We start from the raw sequence: 21,416 nt of genomic DNA, 5'->3' as shown, positions 1-21,416 counted from the left end.
TTCTTCGAATTCCAAATATATAAATTCTAGGACATCTTGATCAGTAGAGTATTTTAAGGATAAATTCATGAAATTTTATACTTATGATGCTAAGATTAGCTTTGTTCCTCAGTCCTTGTATGTATTATAGGAATAGCAATCATTATTGTTTCTCACTTCACTTAAATCAGCAAGTAGAATTTGCTTGCAGAATACCTACTACTTTAGGGAGTAGCTCTTTTGCTCAAGGCTTCTCTATTTTCTCTTTGTTTGGGAGGTCTGGATGATATATGTAGATTAACCAAGTCCATTAAGATAGATTTTGCCTTCAAAAAATGCGGTATTGAGTTGAAGCATCATGTCTACATTCTACGGCAAAACTTGGAATAGTAATTGCATACCTTATCCTTATGATAATCAAAGTGCATTGATACTCCACCAAAGAAAGACACTGACATTATGGTTCCAAATGCTATTTGACTGCAACAAAGAATGACTTCTCTTGAACTGGTATACAATTAGGATTCATTCATTTGATTTTAACCATATTTATAAGTTTATTAGTATCGATTTGCTAATGACTTAGATGACCGAATAGTTAAAAACGGGGGAAGAAGTCCCCATGTTTCCCTTCCATTTCTTGCTCACACTACAAGAAGCTATGTCAAGCTTCAGCCACCAGAAAACAGCAGCAAGAGTGGCAGGAGCTACTTTCCGGGATTAAATGATCAGAAATGAGAGTATTTGTGCAAATATTTGTGGGTTTTTGTGTATTTGTGAAAGGTTGAATCTTTTTCTTTAATATGTTTCTGGAGTTAAACAGGGATTGAAAAAAAGTCAATTCTAGAAAATGGTTCGGATAAAGCAACTGAGTTGGGGTGGTTACCTGCTTTTTCTCATGCATTGGTTGCTTCTGTCTCCAACTTTCTCTTTGGATATCACATCGGGTAAGTCTCTCTCTCTCTCTCTCTCTCTCTCTCTCTCTCTCTCAATCACATGTGCTAAAATTGGTAAAAAAATTACTGTTATACATAATCTTGTTTTACTCAAAAATAAATATATACCCATGTTTGTTGTTATCTGAGTCATGAACAATCTAACAATTATTGAGGTACTGATTTTCTTAGATTGTATGTTTGCTTTTAACTTTCTTGGTTGTCTAGTGCAGAGTGATGAATGGTCCTATTGTATCTATTGTGAACTTGGTTCTGAAGGAAATTCCTTTCTCCAGGAACTTGTCATTAGTACATTTATTGGTGGTGCATTTATCGGAAGCATAAGGTCTGGTTTTCTTGTGGATAAAGTTGGTTTTCAAGTAGACACAATACCTCTTGTTCTTGGTGCAATCATCAGGTAATTGCTTTCCTATGGACTCTGTTGGTGTTGCTGTTTATTTCATCCTGCAATATTTCAGATGTTTAAAAGTATTTGTCTGTGAAATCATGGTTTTTGTATTCAATTTGTCCACCAAGCTATACTGTCGGCTTGTTGGAATATCCACAATAGTGACTAAACAGTTGAATCTAAGGGAGTTGAGGTGTTTTCTCTAATAAGCTCTCATATAACATAAAGAGAAAAATCTCTGTGCTTTTGTACTACTTGATTCTCCATCTTAGTTTTATACCCCATCTGAGTTATTCTGCTTTCGTGATGATTGATCAGGTATGCAACGTTTTCGTGTGTCTATTTTTGCTTGAACTGGTGGAGAAATTTGGTGTGGCTCCAGTTTATGCAGGCTTCAGCAGATTTTCCTTGATTGCAGCAAACATTTGCTTATTACTTTACAGCTGAAACTAAAGGCTGATCTCTTGAAGAAATCAGGTTGTCATTAAAACCCAATTTCCAGGGTAGGAATAAGTGATACTGCCTAATCCATTGAGGAAAACAAAGAGAGAGACAAATTTATGTTTATGTAAAATGGCTTCACTCTCCACCATGGTTTCTAAAATTGATTCATGTGTTCTTGGTTTTGGCTGCTTGATCCTCCTGCAACTTCTAATTTTGTTGTCTCAGTAGACATGCAAAAAAAAGGTATTCTTATGAATTGTACAGTAGTTTGTTCATATAGATGGATTCTTCTGATTGTTTTAATTATGTACTTAAGTGTTAATCTTGATAGGAAATTTCTGCAAAAATAGTGAGCTGGATGGGTTAATGATAAAAAGTTACTTCAAGAAATACCTGTTTGTTCATCTGCCATTGTTCTAAAGATTGTACAAAGGGGCTCAATTTTTTAATGGAATGATCCTTCTTGATTCAAGTAGCAATTTTTTATACAACATAAAATGGTGGTTAAAAATTAAAAGGAGGTTTAATTTTAACACAAACTCCAATGAACAGAGAGGATCAATTTTTTTTTTCTCCAATGAATTTAGTCGTTTAATAGTCTAGTCAATCTCTTTGCTTAGTTATTCATGTTTTCCCATCAAAATAATACATAGTAGTATTTTATACAAACAATGAATAGGGACATGAATGTATTGTAGGCAGATTCGTCTATGGCTATCAATAATTTCCATCCCATTTCTATCATTCTTTTTCTTTGTTTAGCAATGTGATATATACGAGGTAGGAAAAAATGCAATTTAAAAATGTGTTGAGAGAATTTTTGTACGAAAACTCGCAATCCAAACAACGCAATAACTTTTGCCACTCTCACATATTAGACCAAATATTGTGTTAGTTTAGCTCTCAATCAACTTCAACATCCCAACAAATAGGCAATAATCTTCGTGATAAGCAATTAGAATACTATGGATTTGGAAGTTGGATTTCAAATATGAACAAAATTGACAAACAAAGTTGGTTGATGTAATAACTAACAAAGAAAATGCTTACATTTTTTTTTTACCAAATACATAAATTTTAAATTTGTTACTACGAGTATTTTCTATTAAAATTATTATACATATTGAACTGTGAGAAGAAATTCTCCAATAGATTATTTTGAAATTTTCATATATGCATATGATTAAAGTAGTGAAAGTGAAGAAAAAATATCTAAGCATAGGATAAACGAGAAAGAATAGAATAAGAAGAAGTGTCATTTGAGAATTATAAATTGGATTATTAGTTATCAAAGGTAATTTATAGATTTCATAAATGTAAGGGGTTAATTGCAACTGATCATTAATTACAGGGGGCTAAATATAATTAAACCTTAAAAGAATTTTGTTGGAATATAAGAGCAATTAATTCACTGTGGCACATACCTCACTTTCAAACTTTTGACCAAAAGCCTCCCAATACTTTCCACGACTTATTATATATATTTTATTCATCCGTGGATCAAAAATTAAAATTTCAAATTCCCAAAAAATTTTAGCTCAAAATTTTGCAGAAGAAGCCATGGCTTCGCCGGCAGACAACAGCGGAGGAGAAGACATTGAGCACGGTGGTGGAGTGGCAGTGGAGATGACCGCAACCGCCGCAACAGAATCATTATCACCTTCTTCTTCTCCTATGGAGGACGCGATTTCAATTTCCGATGAACATATTACTCCATTGTTGAATCAATCACAAAGACCTAGAGTCAACATCTTCTCCGTTTCTCACTCCAGAAGAAGGCCTGTTAAGGTGAATTTCGCTGAAAATCTTGCAAAATTTCAACATTTTGTCTGTTCATTTCAAGTATTTATGGAGAATTTTTTTTTTTTGGCTTCAAACATTTGTTTATTTGTGTAATTTACAGTAGAAATAATGTTCTATAGATAGTTAATTACTCAAACGGAAAAAAATGTTTATTTATTTGATCAAGCCGAGCTTAGTATAGTAGATTTTTGGAGCTAGTATTTGAAATTCGGATATGTTTCTAATCTAAGTTGAACTTCACTCCTTAAAATTGCATAGACTTGACTTTGCTTATACTGGAATCGTATTCTTTTTGTTGTTGGGTGATCACTGTCAATTATATTTCTTGAGAAACTACTTATGAATAGGAAAATATATGTAATAGTTATTTATTTGTGATAAAGGATGAAATTTCAAAGCTTTGAATATAAGCTACTTAATTTTCGATTTTTGGTTAGTTGTGTTGAGCTGGCGATCAAAGTTTTGTGCTATTATAAGGTTGATTGTTTGAAAAAAAGGGTTGATTATTATTTGAAAGGGAATGGTTTTAGATCCAGTACTTTACCTGTTTGAAAGACGATGAATATCTGGTAGTATCAAATGCTGGATCGGTGGATGGTTTAGTAAGATGGATTTTATGGCCAAGTGATTCTAAGTTTGATAGATTATCAGGAATTGCTGAAGATTGAGCTGAGAAATTGATGAAGATGAGATGGTTTATATTCTTCCCATTGGAAATTCCATGGAACTTGTTCACTTTATTGGTTTTCTTCCAATACTTTAGGAAGCATAATTGACAATTTCTAAGTGGGAGAGAACATTAATGACAGTTAACCTCCTCAGATGGAAGCCCAAGTATCTGAATTTCTTTTAATCTTGTCCCAGCTGTTTAATTCTGTTAGTACTCTTGAAGGGGCAAATAGACTATTCTGTCATTGCTGGTGATTGTTTACTGTAGTTAACTCTAAACACTAATTACAATTCACTGACCAAAACCCTTACTGGAAAAGGGGAGTAACGGCATTATTTGCCACTTATTTCTACATAACTTAAAAGAACTTGATTACCTACTGAAATATCATTCTCTTTGTTTTACATGACTGGTGTTAGATTTCTAGTGGATTTGGGATATTGCTCTTTCTCCTTAAATTTAATTGAATGCTATAAGTAGCTCTTTTGTATCTGTTACTGTTTTCCTTTGATTTTTTTTTTTTTTTTTATAGTTTTCTGATGTTGTTTGAAAATATGATGAGTCAAAGTTACATCTGTCTGAAATAGGAAGTATCAATTCTTGCAGTAGGATGAGTATTTAGTGGTTGGCTGATCATTATGATTAAATTGAAGCTTCAAAAGTCTTTGTTTTGGCTGTCTAGTTTTTATTGTCTTTTAATTTTCTTGAGTTGGGATTCTCATGTAAAGGCATTGTACTGCTGCTTGATTCTTGTGTTTTATTCCAATTTACACACATATATCAAGAAAAAAAATTTCTAGTCTTGTTCAGAATGCATCAGTGGGTAGAATTTGTTATCTGGTTGATGGCTAGTATTTCATGTGCTAATTTGGTTTCCCAGAGAAGTAAACTGTTTCTGGCCATAGTTTTATTGGTATGAATCACTTATGCTTGTTCTGCTTCAAATATGTTGGTTAAACATAGGAAAGGCTATTATATTTCTTACTTTTAGTATCTTACAGGAGCAAATAACAAGATTGGCTGAAACAGAGACATCACCATTCGTGCAGTTTACCGTTTGGATATGGGATGGTTCTAGGTACTCTGGTATGCTATGCATGGCCTTATCATCTATTATCTACTGTATCATGGAAGTTCTTTCAGATGTTTTCACTGGTAAGTAACTCACTGATTCAATTTACGAATAATAGCTCTCAATCAAACAAAAAGTTATTTTGAACAAGTTGTTAGTTGCTTAGCACTTTGAAGAGAGATCTTTATTTCTGTGGTTTCAATTATAAGCTTTGTGTGATTTATTTAGTTATCATCTTTTTTCTTGGTGTGAATAAACATGAGGCCAATTACATCTTCCTTTACGAGAAAGAGATTGGTGAAGATTTGTCCTCTCATTAATAACTTTATGTGATCAATGTAAGGAGTGAAAGCTAATCCTTCCGAACTATGTAGATGAAAATTTGGGCCTTCAATTGAAAAGGTGGAGTACATGATTCGGGCTTGAAGGTTCCTTATCTTTCAAATATGGGAGCTTCCCTCCTCTCCTCCATGACTGGCTGTATTTTCTTTGACTATGTCCCCCACTCGACCATGGAAAATATTGTATGCATAGCTTTAAATTATGGTGATGTCAAATAGTGGTCTTAGGAGTCAAAGAGTCAAAGACATTTAAGGCATATATAAGCTTAATTATGCCAGAGATTTCCTCTTATCTCCTTTACGTTGAGATTTCCTTCAGTTAAATCCTTTTTTGGTTTGTCAAAACTAATGGATTCTCCAGTCCTTTGATGACCATAATACATAGAGTAATTGGATGGTAAAATATCCAATTAGAAATATAAAGTTGAACCATTATATGAAGAGATGATATTTAGATGTTTTCATGAAGTAATAAATCATTAAATTTTTGTCTTAGTAAATGTAATTAACTGATTGACAATTCTTTGGTGAATTGACTGGATATTACTCTTTTTTCCTCTATAATTGCAATGTTTCTTTTTTTACTAGTTAATTTATTTTGTTTAGAAGTCTGAATACATCCTTTTCTTTTTTCTGCTTAATTAATGCAAATGTGGGCATTTCAGCTAAAGCTGAACAACTATTTACATATTTGAGAATTGTGAGAAATGTTTCAAGTTCAATATGCTGCTTTCCATTTAAAATTGGACCATGGATCTGCAAGATTTACGGTGCCCTGGCTCTATAAGTCACCATGTTACAGATTTTTCTGTTTTTAGTGCTTGGTCAGCTCTGCAATATTAGCTTCAACCACGATAATGTCCATCTTGAAACTCAATACAGATTTTTAATCAGAGCAAAGAGTTAGATGTTAGAATGGTGGTTTTTGGTAAATCTTAGAAGTATATTATGTAGCATTCGTTCTGAGTTTTCGTGATTACCCCTTTATTTACTTTGATATGAATCTCTAATTGAAATGGGTCCTTTTATACTTTCATCTTTCGTCATTAAAATGACAGGGTAATCTTTTCATTCAGGGCATGTAATGTCTTGTCTCTTCCCATGCTTCAAGTTGTGCCCATTCTAATGGAATAAATCGTTTTGCTCATCCTTAATGACAGCTCAATCAATTCCTCTTTTTGAGATGGCATTTACCAGATGTACAGTTATTTTGATTTTGTCGTTTGTATGGTTGAAAAGAAGCAGACAGCCAATATTTGGTACATCAAGTGTCAGAAAACTATTGGTTCTAAGAGCATTCATGGGATACCTCTCATTGTTGAGTTTTATTTATTGGTGAGTTCTAATGCTTGAACCAATTGAGTTGCATTTGGTCAGACTAACAACTTAGTAAGCTCAGCTGCTGATCTTGTTTATTGTAAATTTCTCTTCCATGCAGTTTATACATCATTTTAATAAGTGGAAGCATGATTTAGCCTTTTCCGAGGACTTATTACAGATTGTATCTATACTCTGTTGCTACAGAAGTGCTTCTTTTAAGTCTTGTCTGCAGAACTTAGAGTGCTTTTGAGATTGTGTATAAAGCCACTATATTTTTATCTATCTTACATTTTTACTTTCTGGTTCTTAAACATTTTCTAGATGTACACATGCTAAATTATTTTGTTTTGTCAAATACAGCTTTTGAGCTTACACAATATTACACACCACTATGCAAAAACTGTATCTGTTACAACGCTGCTTTCAGTTTTTCAAGTAGCACTTAGATCACCCTTATTGGCAGTTGGAATGATAATAAATCTGCTCATGTTCTATTCTTTGACTTTCTAAGGAACTCATTTGCAGCATTTTTAGCCGTTATATAATTTCTTTTCTCTTCTATTTTTTGGGTTGTTCGTCAGAGCTAGTTCTTTTTTTTTGGGGGGGGGGGGGGGGGGAGGGGAGGGGGGTTGATGTTCTCATTTGCATAATTAAATATTTTGTTCTTTTATTTTACTCTGCTGTTCCATGCGTTTGGTTTTTCTTTTTTGGTGAGTTATGTTTGTGGACTTTGATGATTTACTTGTGACAATGTGTGAGCTAATTTCCTTTTCAGCATTCAAAGAGTACCTCTTTCTCAGGCAATCATGTTGAACTTTACTACTCCAATTGTGGCTGCAGTTGCTGCAAGAGTCATATTGCATGAGAAGTTAAAAATTGCAGAAATAGGAGGTAATTTTCTTTGTTATTAGACATTCTACAGTGACAATATATCTGTAATTTAGGCAACTATTACATGTACTGCAAACCTATTTGCAATTATCAGTCTGTTGGAAGTAGAAGGTAATCTGAAGAGATAAGGATAAAAGTCTAGAAGTACTGCTTAGTAGGCCTTGGACACAACTAGGTCTTTTGAAGAGAAAAGGAGAAAAGTTTACAAGTTCTCCATGAAGTAGAAAATTTCCTGAAGACGCATTGAGAAAAGTTTTCAAGTACTACTTAGTACGACTTAGACGGTCTAATTGAAAAACGAAGTTGGTTAAGGAAATTATGCAATCTTCATTGGTTAAGATTAAGGAATATCGGATTTCTGAGTATTGAAATTCTTCTGGTAAAAGAGGAAAATGAAGCTTTGAATTAGCTCTAAAGAACAGGTAAGTGCGAAGTTTGACCTAAATACTAAAGACATTAGGCTTGTAATAACATCATACACTCTAAAAGAATGGCTGCAAAGCTTGAATTATAGCTACAAGAAGGGTCATCGTTAATTGGAGCATTTGGGATGCCCTACCTTGGGACATTGGCATCAGATACTACACAGAGAAATATTGTTGAGACCAGCTAAATCTGATTGAGGTTGACTTTTGTGCCTTAGCAACAAGTTATCCTTGGTGTTTTATCGATTGCTGATAGGACTTGATTCCAACCCCAAATATATTTGCGCTTTTAAAACCTAATCCAAGTGGACTACATGCCAAACCTAAAAAATACATAAAAAGTACTTCCAAAATTTCTGAAATATCTTTGATGCAGTTATATTGGAAACCATGCTCAATGCTAGAGGAATCATTAATATACTGTGACAGCATTACATAACCCAAAACTGTTTCCAATCTCTGAACATGGTTTTTTTTGAAGTTAGCCAATGTTTGCAGTAAACTTACTCTTCCTTAAATTTATTGCTTCATTCTGTTGATTATAGAAGACTTGATTTCTAGTGGCTAAAACCAAACGAAAAACATTCTTAAGAGCAAAGGGCAGCAGATGCAGGTCTTCTGCTTATTGACATGTGATGCAGTATTCTCCAATAAGAACTCTCATTAAGGCTCAGCGTCCGTTGTTTCCAGGGAGGCACCTTGAGGACAAGTTTCTGTAGGATTCCTTATTTCAACTCCCGAACCAGCTTTAGCATCAAGCAGCTGAATTACTAGATTTTTAACAACTGGGCCTCTAACAGATAATTCATCATTCATTAATCCTCCTACTTAGGCTGAATCATCAAACTCACCAATATATGCTTTCCCATGTTGCTTGCCTCTAATCAGAAAGCTGGTCCTCTTGTTATATAGGAATCTAAAGCATGCCCCAAAGATTCTTTTCATTGGACAAATGGTTCAAGATCTCGTTTCTTGTAAGAGCCATTCCACAGGGACAAGCAAATTGGAAGATAAAATAGGTCAATGTTACCTTAATGCTCAGAAAATACACCATGAATGCCAAGAAGTTTTAGAAGTTTTGTTAGTAAGATCATTATTGATGCAACAGTGGGGTGTTTAATTAGGGAAGGAATGAGCATAATTAGGGACAAGCTCACATTGCTGCTTTTTCATTCCGAATTTGATGTCTAACCATATCCTTGTTGCCTATGTTGAATCTGAAGATCACAGTGCATTAGAAGTGTTTACTAGTTAGTTGGGTCATTTGGAAGACTGTAGGAGACAAGTTCGTCATTTCCAATTTTTACTTCACCTTTGGGTGTAAAGAGGTTTCAAGTTTTCTATCTTCTGTTCCAGCTATATCTTATCTTTCATTTTGCTTGTTGTGTCCCTTAAATATAAATATTCTTTTTATTTTGTATTCCTCTTTTTTGTTCATTTTGTGTTTACTTTGACCCACTCTACAGGTCTTGCTTGCAGTTTCTTTGGCGTACTTTTTATCTTCCGGCCAGTGCTCAACATACAAGGTAAACAAGCGAGTTTGTGGAGCTTCTTATGTAATTCTATGAGACTGGCTTCTTGAAGAAGGAATGCAACTTATTAATTTTGAGTATCGATATTCCCATGTACCTGCATTTTCATTTTCCTTATGTTTGTTTCAACTTCTATAACAATGATCACATTATACAGAACACAACCTGTTAAACTGAGTCAAGTAAGCATATTTCTCTAAATATATGGAAAGATATATTTGCAGCTGTCATTTCTGCCTAGTGTAAAAGCCTGATGACATATTAAAAGCTTAGTGTACTTAGTGCATGGATCTTCAAACCTTATCTTAATGCCAACTTATCAGAATACAAAATATTTCTAGCTATGCAATCCTTATGCATCTTTGACATGGGTAATTCCATTTTATTCCTCAAATTTAGCATCCAAGAGTTCAAGGAAGCTAGATATTTAATTGCTTTTTAATTAAAAATAAGAATAAGCTGGATCTTGGAAATAGTTCTAGAGAAAGAAATAAAAAAAGTTCAAGCTGTTATCAAGATTTGACAAACTTTAGCGTGAAACTGGGATACTAAATGCAAGAAGTAATAGATACTTCTATGGCACTGTCCTAACTTGCCAGTGCATCTCTTTACACAGCTCAAATGCTTATACAGTCTCCATTTGTCCATGTTCAGTTACTAGAGTACCACTAAGATCACAAATCTCCTTTCTGAATTGTTGCAAGTGAACTACCTTTAAAAGAGAAGAAAGATAACATTACCCAGCTGAAGCTAATCTAGCTTAGGCTGTCCTTAATCCTTATGTAAATGTTTTCAGGGTTAGGAATATATTCGGCATGTTTGCTCCAAAGGATTCCTGTTTGAATTCAATTCCAAACCATTAATTTTGCTAAAGCAGCGGATAATCGGTGATTATTTTTCCTAGCTTACAATTTCCTGACTGATATTTTGCCACAACACTTAGAAGAGCTGTCATTTGTCATTTCATTTTGAAAGCTATGCAGAGGATTGCCATGTATTCTCTGGTAGTTGACCCATGAAAGGTCAAGAAAGCATTAGTTTTTTCTATGGTATTCATGGAAATTTTAAAGGTCTATGCTACTATGCAAGAGAAATCTATACTCTAATTAGTAGTACAATGATCTGAAATGCTGTAAAATCAGAAATTACCCAGGATCTCCCTGTTAATTAGCAACTATCCTGCAAAGCTTCTCTCAAAATTCTAGTTTTCTGGTTGCTGTTATTATTTATATTTGTAAGAGCACTATTTCCATCTATACTTTTTAACTAGTTAGCAAGTTCCTAAATTTTTAATATCTTAAAGCCTTCTAAAATAAGTTTTACCACCATAGGCATAAAACCATTTAAGGATTTTCATTGTCCTCTACTATTTTCCTTGGGATCATAAATAAGAGGAGTGATAAAATTTTTCTGCACCCTCTGATGTTCTAATAGTATAATCAGATACCTTATGTCCTGCTTTAGCATTACTGAATTGTTTGTTATTAGTGTCATTTGTCCAACTTTTTGTGGCAGGCTCAACTGAAGCTGGAGAAGCAAATATTTCTTATGTCAAGGGAAGTAATCATTTATATGCAGTTCTAGTTGGTTTAGTTTCATCAACAGTTGGCGGAGTTAGCTACTGCTTTATAAGGGCTGGAGCTAAGGCAGCTGATCAACCTTTGTAAGATCAATGGTTTGCTTGTCTGGTTCATTGATTGATTTGTACATATTTACTTCCTACACTTCAGAAGATGGGTGGGATGAGTATAGTTGACTAGTGGGGAAATGGAGGGAGAAAAGAACTTTGGTTTACCCCATTTAATAAAGTTACATTTCTAAAACTTTTGGTCCTATTTATCAATGTATATTTTGCTCCTTTGGTTGTCTTCTTACATTAATAAATATACTAGAGTTGCTTTCCTATGACATTGAGAACTGTTATTTGTCTTTTTGGTTTGAGGCTTTAATCAGATAGACCAGTGATATTCATCCAAACAAATTGTGATGTTAGTTTTCATCTTGGACACCTTTGAAGTATACAAATTACATGAGTGGGTATGTCATAATTGGCCTTTTTATCTGTTCCCAATTTTTCTGATAGTTTTCTTTTGATGTTTCAGACTCACTGTCTTTGCATTTGGCTTATTTGCCACTCCTGCTGCAGCAATATGTGCATTCATCTTTGAAGTAAGATTGCAATTTGAGTTAAAATTTCTTATTGCTGTATGTTTGTATCATTCATTTCATGTTTCTTTATGAGCTATTGCCTAGATGTGTTATTACATGCAAGTTTATGGATATTTGAAATGATGATGTTTTCCAAATTAAATTGAAAAGGGTTGCAATTATTTGCTTATCTGAAAGCTATTGCATCTAGTTGCGCCATGACTTGTTGTGACTGTCAAAAAAAAAAAAAAAAATTATTGAGACTTAAATCACTTGGGGACTGGGTAGGTGGTGAATGTGGTGCAAGTCTTTTCATATGAAATTTCAAGAGATCTAAGGTGCTTCTACTCCCTTTTTAATGTTACCAATGTGCTCTAGTGCGTGATTTGTAATTGTGACGGCTGCTAGAAATGTAGTTCCTTTTTGTGTAATGAGGGTGTATAACTTTCTCATATATGTTGTTTAACACAATTTCGTTTGGATGAGTTAAACTTTTAAGTGATTATTCTGTGCCATTAGTTGCTGACAATTTTCAGGTTTCATTTGAACTGATATCTCCTAAAACGCATTTAAAAAAAAAATATTCAACTGAGTATCTTTATCTTTCTCCATTTGTCTTGTTTTACAATGTGCCCATGCCTTTTTTAATGTTAAAACTGAAAAGTAGAGGTAATTCATTATTGGTTTCAAGCTGTTTATAGATACTATTTATTTATTATATGCTTTTGCAAGTTTCTTTTGCTTTTTTTATGATATTTTGGTCACCACTGTATTCTAGTTGGGGCTCTCATTAGGGAAGTACTGTTTTTCTTTTGCTTTTTGTATAATATCAGTCCATGCACTAAAGGCATTAGGAAATAACAATGAGCGAATGGAAGCTACTTTAAACAGCCCTAAGAACTTTATAGCAAGGTGCTTAGGAGCTCAGAACTCACAAAAAAATGATAGAGAAGGGATAGCTCGGTATGTTAACCCCCTTCATCCCCTTCGTGGAAAAAAAGAGACTAAGGTATCTGTAAGAGAGAAGGAATAGTCTGTTTAGTCTCCTGCATAACAAGACTCAGTCCCCTTCACTTTTATTGCTCATGTAGTTTCTTTTGTCCAAAATATACACTTTCTTGGCTTGGGCATAGAGTTTGGGATGATTACTCCTATCTGCCGTCATCCTCAAAAAGATTCTGTGCTTTTGTGAAGACATGCAATCTCATGTTTCATTTAGGTTTAGGACATACAATCTCATTAAAAAGACTTATTGTAGACTTTTCCTTTCAATAATCTTCTCTTACTCTATCTATAGCCTGAAGATAGACTAGTGTCATGTCATTTTTTGTGGTTTCAAAAAATTCCTTACTGGTTTTGAGTTACTAGATTGACTATATATCACCTCCTAAATCAACAATTACATTCTCTCTGCTTATTTAGCACACCCTTGTGTAGCACACAAATGGAGTGTGCCTCAAGCAGTGGTAATAACAATATTATTAACTTTTCAACAGACCTGAATGCCGGCGTTTTTCCTTTCAACTATGCAGCTTATATCTTGCCATCACAAGGACAGAAATAAGGAGAAGAATTACAAAAGAGCTTTTTTCCTTTTTTACTTTCTTTTTATAGAATCCTGACCCCAATAAATCATACAAAAAATGTTGCTTCTACTATGGTTGTCTGATGAGTGCATTGGATCTACTTGGTTTTATTGTGGCTTTGCTTGGTAGTCTATTTTTTCCTTTTTGCCTAACAGATTATAGCAATTTCAAACTTATTTAGTTTTATTGGCATAAACTACTCAAGTAAAAGCAAAATTCTAAGGAAGTTTATCAGCAGATAATCTTATGCCTTTGTTTACTGATAAAGCTAATATGAAAGTTGGAGTTCAAATATAATCAACAACTTGACTAGAAAATCAAATTGTATAAGGTACTAATGGGATGGTTTTGTTACTGAATGTAATTTAGAAAGCCAACATATACTGCCACATAAAAGATTAGAAAATGCAAGTGCAAATAAAAGAAAAAAAAGGTAGATTGTTGGAGTTGTAATTCTTACATGGTCACGGGTTAACCTCGAACAGCAGAATCTATTGTTGCTTGTCGATTGTCATCCTGAGATAGATATACCTATGGGCACATTTTAATCTTGTGAAAATTGTTTAGAAGGTCCTTTTATGTGCAAGAAAATGTAAAAGGTCAGATCCAATGTACAAGTGGAGTCTTTTGGCCATATATATTTACTCCGTAGGTAAATGCTGTAGCCTTTCTATTCTCTAAGTGAATTAAGCATTAAGATGACACGAGCTTTTAATCATATCTCTTGGTTTAGGTTCTTTTGTTGAATAAAGATTGTAATTTGTAATCTTTTGCTTCGAATGGCATGGACAAAAGTATGTAAATGATCGTCTGATGTGTGCTTCTTTTGCGTGTTTTAGACATTGCACTGATTTAAAAGACATCTGCTGTTTACCAACTACATGATGTATCATTTTTTATCTTGCTTTCTTACAACTATTTCTTTTTCGTGTACTCATGTAGGGTTTTGTGCTTCCTGGTTTTTATACTCTTCTTCTGATGGTGATACTTGGTTCATTAGCTTTCTTGGCAGAGGTCACTCTCTGAAGCTCTAATCCTTTCACATTGTTTGAATTTCAAAATTTGATCTGAAAACGAATTGTGGCTGAATATTGATCATAACTATTTCTTGGATGCCCATTGACACATTTTTCTCTCTTCAGATAACTGTAGCACGTGCACTTCAGCTTGAGAAAACCAGCAAAGTTGTGAATATTCTGTATCTTCAGGTATTATGTAGTGCTTCATACTGTACCATTTAGTCTGGATATGATGCAGTTCTTTTATACCAGCTGTCTCACTCTCTATGTGGTAACATTCAGTTAGGAACATGCAGTGTCTTTCTGATGATGTCATGATACATTTTATGGCTTTGGTAATTTATATATTAAAAAAAGGTGGAAACAAACTGGCCTATTATTGTGGGAGTTCTCCTGTATCTGTAAGTAGTTATGTGATCACATTGACTTAATGATTTTTTTCTTATTTTTTGGATAATAACTTTGACTTAATGACAGTATGCAACATTTGATCAGTTGTACTGACAGTATGTAATAACACTGACTTAATGAGTTTTTCCATATGCCTCCACATATACTCGAGATTCATATCTACGAGAATCCTTGAAAGGGAAAAATATGCAGTTGTATGCTTTCATGTTTGTGATAGTGTCTTATGGAAGTGTTAGATTTCTAATCCGCTCCGCAATTTACAAGCCGGGAAAGAAGTGTTAGCTAATAGGAAGTTGTTAGTTAGTTCAAACACCACGATTAACAGTGTAGCAGTTAAAGGCCCTGTTGTTAGCAGTTAGATGGAGTTTGGAATTTGGAATTTGTTGGGCTCTTGTATAATTATTATAGTTGCTGAATTGATATCCTAATTTCATGCTAGTTACACGACTGCATTTGAAACCTAACACAATATCTCTTGCTAATTGCATCCTCTTTCCTTCTCCTTGGTGTTGTTATTAGGCTGCTTCAACTCAATTGCTTGGAATGAGCTTATCTAGAATAGTTCCAACATTTGGTAGACTAGTTGGCTGTACACTTATCTTGATTTCAGCATGTTGTACTATGTACGTTGGACCCGAAAAAGAGGTTGATTGAAACATTTTGTTGTTGAACTCAATCTGTCGAGGATATATTCACCCCAATTCGGTGCAGAAAAGACTCTTTTGTGCTTGCCTTCATGCCAAAAGGGTTTCAATACCACCTGTGACTTTACAGCTCCTACCTGCGTATCAGCGACAGCTTTATTGTGCAAAATAGAGATGACAAGGATATCAATATAGACTGTACTATAGAATTTGTGACCATCTTGTATTTTTTTTACTCTGGGGGGAGTTTTGCAGGCAACAGCTTAACAACGTGCTAATTTTGCTGCTTGCTCATTTTTGCATCTTCTTGTCCTAATTCAAAACGATTTTTTAAGGGTCAAAAAATATAAAGATGTTGTTTCTTTGTCGAGAATTTCCATTAATGTTGGAATCATGATGTGTGTCTATACATGTCTATATATATATATATATACACACATATACATATATATTGAGCACCAAGAAATCTTCAATCTGATGTTCATCTAAAATAAGATTAGATGAGTTTGCCTCTTCTCTAGATAAAGCGTATGCAGTAACAATCCTTTGCTATGCTTCATTTTGTCAGAGAAACCAATTTACAATAACATACAATTTGTTTGGGCAATTCTTATTGAAGTTAATTCATCTAAAATAAGATTCTCAGTATTCCCATCAGTTCAACAAAGCTAAGTTGGGATAAATAACGCCAAAGCAATTAATTCATCGAATTATTCCACCAAAAGAAGGGGAAAAAAATTCGGTCAAAAAATCGGCAATGATAATGAGAGGTCTGTTACAATGCTGAGTGCCAATATTTCGACTACAGTGTTAATTGATAATGAAAATATTAGAAAATCATAAATTTAAAAAGTATGTTTTGAAATATATTATGGTTAGTCAATTGTTCAAAAATGCTGCTGAAATTATGAAATACAAAATGAGGTACATACGCAAGAGAAGTAAATAGAAATCTTTGTGGCAAAGGTTCGCTTGGATGGCAAATTTTGGCTCTTTACTGCAAAGGCCATTTGTATTGACTTTTGCAAAAAGCGTACCTTTTTTTTTTGGGTATATATAGCTGTACATCCCATGAGATACCACAAATTATCAATTAACAGTGTCGCCACATCTAGGACACCATTTTAAAAAAAAAAAATTCTTTTTGGGATTCGAATGCAAAAGTTTGCAAATGGTGTTGAAAAAAATGAAAAAGGAAATGATATGTCAAGGTGCTGCATAGCTCAATTGCAGTGACCCTATATGAAGAAATGGTGTGCATTTCCCCCTAAATTTGTGACTTTTTTTTACATTATTTCTAAAAATTTGCCCAAGTGAGGTGACAAAGTGTATACATGCAACCATTGGGCTTTGGTCTGCCCTCCCTCGTGCATTAGCGGGAAGTATAATACTTCCTTTCGTCATAAGATTTAGAAAATGCATTAATACACTTGTCTGGTTTAAAAACTCACCTCCAATCTCGTACAAGTCTAATTACGCTCTCCCCTCTAGCATAAGAGTAGAATAGATTGTTGACGTTAGATCCAAAAGAGAAAGAAAAGGCAGGAGGTGGGGAACAAAGTGGATATATCCAATATTGGAATGATAAAGGGTGATTCCGTATTGCGTTGAGAGGGCAAAGCATGATTAACGCTACATAAAATATCAATGGAAAAAAACTTGGTGCAATATTGCAGAACAGGTAGCACAATTTGCTTGAAACTCAGATCATGGCTTCATTTGGTTTTTCTATTGCCACCAACCATCCTTAACACTAGAAGAAAAGAACTTAATTCTGCATTCACATTTGATGCAGGAAATGATAACCAACAAAAATCTGTATCATCACAGGTGCTGTGCCGTACTATGGAAAATTACATAGTTTCACTTTCCAACATAATCTAAGAAGTAGAAAATAACTTTTGACTTAGCAACAAATAATTGAAAAAATGAAACTTGAAATGAGAACCACTTAAACTAGAACTGCCAAAAGATCAAGGTCTAGTTAGAGCAGAACATTCATAGTCGTCCCATCAATTAATAAGCAATCTCCAGAAATATCCTATCAGACATATTCAAGTCAAAAAAACAAAAGAATAAGGAAAAAGAGTACAAAGAAAGAAAGCTGATATTTGCATTCCTATTTTGGATGGACCTTCTTCTTCTTGACATGGCAGTTGCAATCATGCATGCTGGTTATGCATCCTAACTTCCTCTTCATTTCTTTCCACATGTTCACTTTTCCTTTTCTAGCTTTCCTGCAGCTACCATTCAGGATTTCCCTTCTCATCATATCGCATTCTCTTTCCAGTTCCAACACTTTGCTGCTCATCTTTTCCATCTCTGCCTTGATCACTTCTTCTTCGCTGTTGCAACCCCTTGTTGCTGCTTCCTCTTCCTCTTCCTCTTCCTCTGCCCCTTTTAAAAATAATCTCCCCTCCTCTGATCCCTTGATTTCCTTTGGCATAGTCTCTCGCATTTGCAACTGAACTGCAAATAGCACTTGCACCATTACTCTCACAGGCAATCTTTCATTCCTTGAAGCATGTAAGCAAGCTTCTGGAGACATCTTGCTGCAATCCAACAGGTGGCATACCTCTTCTCTCTCAGATTCTGTCAGATATCTATGCTTGTCTAAGTAGATATCTATAGCCCTGTACATTCCATCTGAATTTTGTAGAATTCCTCTAGATGCTGCAAGTGAAAAGTCAGCAAGTGATATAAATGTGCTCATCTTTAAGTCTATGTCACTAGCAATTTCAATCAGAAAGTTCTCAATAAGTTCTGCCACTGTGATCAATTCATGTCCATCTTTTCCAGTATAATTGCGATAGAAATTCTTCATGAGCCTCCTCACGCATTCTGTGTCATACCGTTCTTCCTTGGCATATCCTTGAGAAGGTATCAGGAGATCTTTCACAGTCGCCTGGTCTAATTGCTTCCCAATCCTGATTTCAAATCCATTTCTACACTCGTTACTAGCATCCAAGGCTATTGCAGACCGTAGCATTTCAAATAGTAATGCGCAGGGTATTAGTCCTCTTGCATTTGGTAACATTCTCTCCACTGCTTCAATTATCTCTCTCTGGATACTTTTCTTGTAAATTGAACCATCATCCCCTTCTTTCATGCTGAAAAGTACCCACTTTTTTGCATACTGACATACAGCTGCAGCTATGTATTCTGCTGGGATTTCCCGCTCAATCATTGCACCAATGATGGGCTCATAGAGCCTGAGAGACAATATTGACAAATCTTCAGATTTCCATTCCAAAGCAAAGAGTTTCCTCCGCACATTTGGCCTGAAGTAATTTTCATTGTCCTCTCCTTCATCATTGGAGGTCAAGTCCTTGAATGATTCTCCAAGAAGATGTGGATGTTCCAAAGCCTTTAAGATTATTGATTCGACACAGGCACCAACCAGGCCAAGATCCGCTGCTTGTTGAAGAATATCCTCTGCGGCCTTGAGGGCTCTAATGGATTTGTTCCAACTAGAAACAACTTGGTGTTCAAAGAAGTCCAGAGCCTTGCTGAACAAATTATTGGTGCAGTGGCTCTCAGTCATTCCAAGGTAGTGGGCTAGGCAAGCAACATGCGTGACATTTTCGGTTGACAGGTTGATTTCGTAACCATGGCAGAATCTTGCAACTAGCTCAAATGTTTCTGGGTCAGCAGGGGCATCTCTAAGAACATTTGTGAGATCCTCACTTGGATGATCTTTGAGCAACACAGCTAGCTTTGATGATTTAGAAGCCAGAAGTTCCTAATACAGTTAACAACTATCAGATTTATATAAACTTTAAACAAAGCAGAAGGGATATCTAAATCAGGGCCTTTAAAAGACAAGATTTCCTTAACCAATTAGAGGATGAAAAAAATGGGAAGCGAAATGGCTGCATCTAGAGGATGTTCTTACCCTGTCTAGTGTAAAAGGTACACCATCAACACAAAGTTGCACTTCTGATGATGCTTTAGATTTTGACTTCCTGATCAAAGAAGAAAAAATGGTTTACAGAATTGATTCCTAGATTAACAAAGAAGGGTATGGTCCTTAACTTATTACCTGGTTGCAGAATCTATAAACTGCCCGGTGGCCATTATATATAGCTTCCAGTGATACAACAAATTGGTTCCAGAACAAGGAGATGATGATTATTCAAATCTGCAAGCTAGACAAAAATCTTGAAACCCTGAGATCAAATTATTCTCCAGTAATACAACAAATTAGTATGTTCTTAACTTGGTTCATTTGCAATAATATACAGATATTTGTGAAGCAACAACAGTGCATCTGAGGTGATATGTAATGCAGTAACCATAACTTAAGTTTTCCAGCCCATACTTCAATCAACAGATGCTCAATTGAAACTTAAATAACTTCTGGTATCAGTGTTACATTGAATACGGTATAAACTTTTTAGCTACATAATCATGAAATTTAGTGCTTATTTTGAACAACAAAGATCCTGTAGATGATGTAAAGAACAGTTTTCAATGGCTATAGGCAGCCTAATGTGTAACTCAGTCAAATTAAAGCCAAGTATGATCATCACTCACACTAAAAGACCATTGCAACTTGTGATTCAATTCCAATAATTGCACCAGCAAAAAATATAACCAATAAAACATGCGTGTCATAATAGACATCAAAATGCACTGTAAAACTTCCCCAAAACCACGTTTTAAAAAGACAAATTGGTAAACTAGAGGAAAATTTTGGAAAATAGTGAAGTAATAAAGGTGTGGAAAATAATGGTAGTACCTTCTTGAAGGGCTTTTTCACCTTAGTACTAGATCCAGCAGCAACACAAAAGTTTTGCATATTTTGTGAAAGCTGAGAATTCTCTTCATTGTTACTAGACATATAAGTGTAGATGAACATATAACATGTGAATGTTTATCCTACTGTTTGACTCTTCCAACGTTCAACCCAAAAATCAGGATTTCTGTTAGGGATAATTTCAGAAATCTCCTTGAGGTTTCTGATAATTGCATTGCCCTCTCTTGAAGTTTTGAAAATACCACTTACCTCCCCTATTAGTCATTTGGAACCCAATGCTTATCTCATAAATGGTGACATGACTATACTATCCTTACAACTTAGGAAATATTACGTATTTATATGGAGAGAAACAATTTAGTTACTTGTACTAAATTAACCATGATTTTGAATATAAAAAAATTGAAAATCTTGAATACTAAATTTTATAACGATAATTGCTAGCATTTTAAAATTCTTTTTCTATATTTTAGTAGTTCTTATAATTTCTTTCTCCTAAACAAAGATTAAAATTCTGATTAAATATTATTATTTCATAATTTTTTCATAAGAAAAACAAGATGAATATGAAAATACACAAAAGAGGGTAAAGTATTAAATATGTTTACAATTAGATTTTATTAAGTTATGGATAAAATGTAACTGCACATAATCTATTCTTTCCCTTCTTTTCCAAAATATTTGGTCTTTCTTTTATTTTCTTTGTATAAGTAATCCAAACAAAATGGTTAGAAAATTTTTTTTCTACTTTGATTTATTTGCTTTTCCATTAAAATCATACCCTTTTATTAATCCAAACGTTACTTGAGAGTTGTATTTTTTTTAAATTACAAATGATGGAAATTTCTATTCATTTTCTATACACTAACAGTATATGCATTTTTACCATTGGATGCACGACACATAATCTGAATCTAAATTTGAAACCCAAATTTTGCGCAAATATCATTCATCGAACCGTGATAGTGTATACACTGTTAGTATATATAAGAGTTACTCATATTTTTTATCATTTGCCATCTATAGTG

General features: G+C 34.3%; 2 protein-coding genes across 5 annotated transcripts; one reads left to right on the top strand and one right to left on the bottom strand.

Moving 5' to 3' along the window:
• The first annotated feature begins 3,189 nt into the window (after positions 1-3,189).
• LOC140006543 (uncharacterized) lies at positions 3,190-15,923 on the top strand. Of its 2 annotated transcripts, XM_072048612.1 has the most exons (10): positions 3,190-3,555; positions 5,242-5,395; positions 6,814-6,988; positions 7,749-7,864; positions 9,756-9,815; positions 11,337-11,484; positions 11,924-11,990; positions 14,498-14,569; positions 14,698-14,763; positions 15,505-15,923. In XM_072048612.1, exons 1-10 carry the CDS (start codon positions 3,328-3,330, stop codon positions 15,637-15,639), a joined length of 1,221 nt encoding a protein of 406 aa, XP_071904713.1. In that variant the 5' UTR covers positions 3,190-3,327; the 3' UTR covers positions 15,640-15,923. The 2 variants fall into 2 exon arrangements, with proteins under 2 accessions (XP_071904713.1, XP_071904714.1); XM_072048613.1 differs by lacking the exon at positions 6,814-6,988 and having other exon boundaries at positions 3,197-3,555; positions 7,814-7,864.
• Positions 15,924-17,613: 1,690 nt separating this feature from the next.
• LOC113723513 (BTB/POZ domain-containing protein At5g17580-like) lies at positions 17,614-21,076 on the bottom strand. 3 transcript variants are annotated; one of them, XM_072048610.1, is made up of 4 exons: positions 20,371-21,076; positions 19,672-19,777; positions 19,525-19,594; positions 17,614-19,371 (listed from the first exon to the last, which is right to left on the bottom strand). In XM_072048610.1, the coding sequence occupies exons 2-4, from the start codon at positions 19,704-19,706 to the stop codon at positions 17,749-17,751; spliced, it is 1,728 nt and encodes a 575-aa protein (XP_071904711.1). In that variant the 5' UTR covers positions 19,707-19,777; positions 20,371-21,076; the 3' UTR covers positions 17,614-17,748. The 3 variants fall into 3 exon arrangements, with proteins under 3 accessions (XP_071904711.1, XP_071904712.1, XP_027102369.1); XM_072048611.1 differs by having other exon boundaries at positions 19,672-19,770; XM_027246568.2 differs by having other exon boundaries at positions 19,672-21,075.
• Between the last annotated feature and the right edge of the window lie 340 nt (positions 21,077-21,416).

The sequence above is a fragment of the Coffea arabica genome, chromosome 5e (assembly GCF_036785885.1).
Source record: "Coffea arabica cultivar ET-39 chromosome 5e, Coffea Arabica ET-39 HiFi, whole genome shotgun sequence".
Classification (NCBI taxonomy): Eukaryota; Viridiplantae; Streptophyta; class Magnoliopsida; order Gentianales; family Rubiaceae; genus Coffea; species Coffea arabica.
The sequence above is the reverse complement of the archived record's forward strand: the minus strand, read 5'-3'. Positions and strand labels throughout refer to the sequence as shown.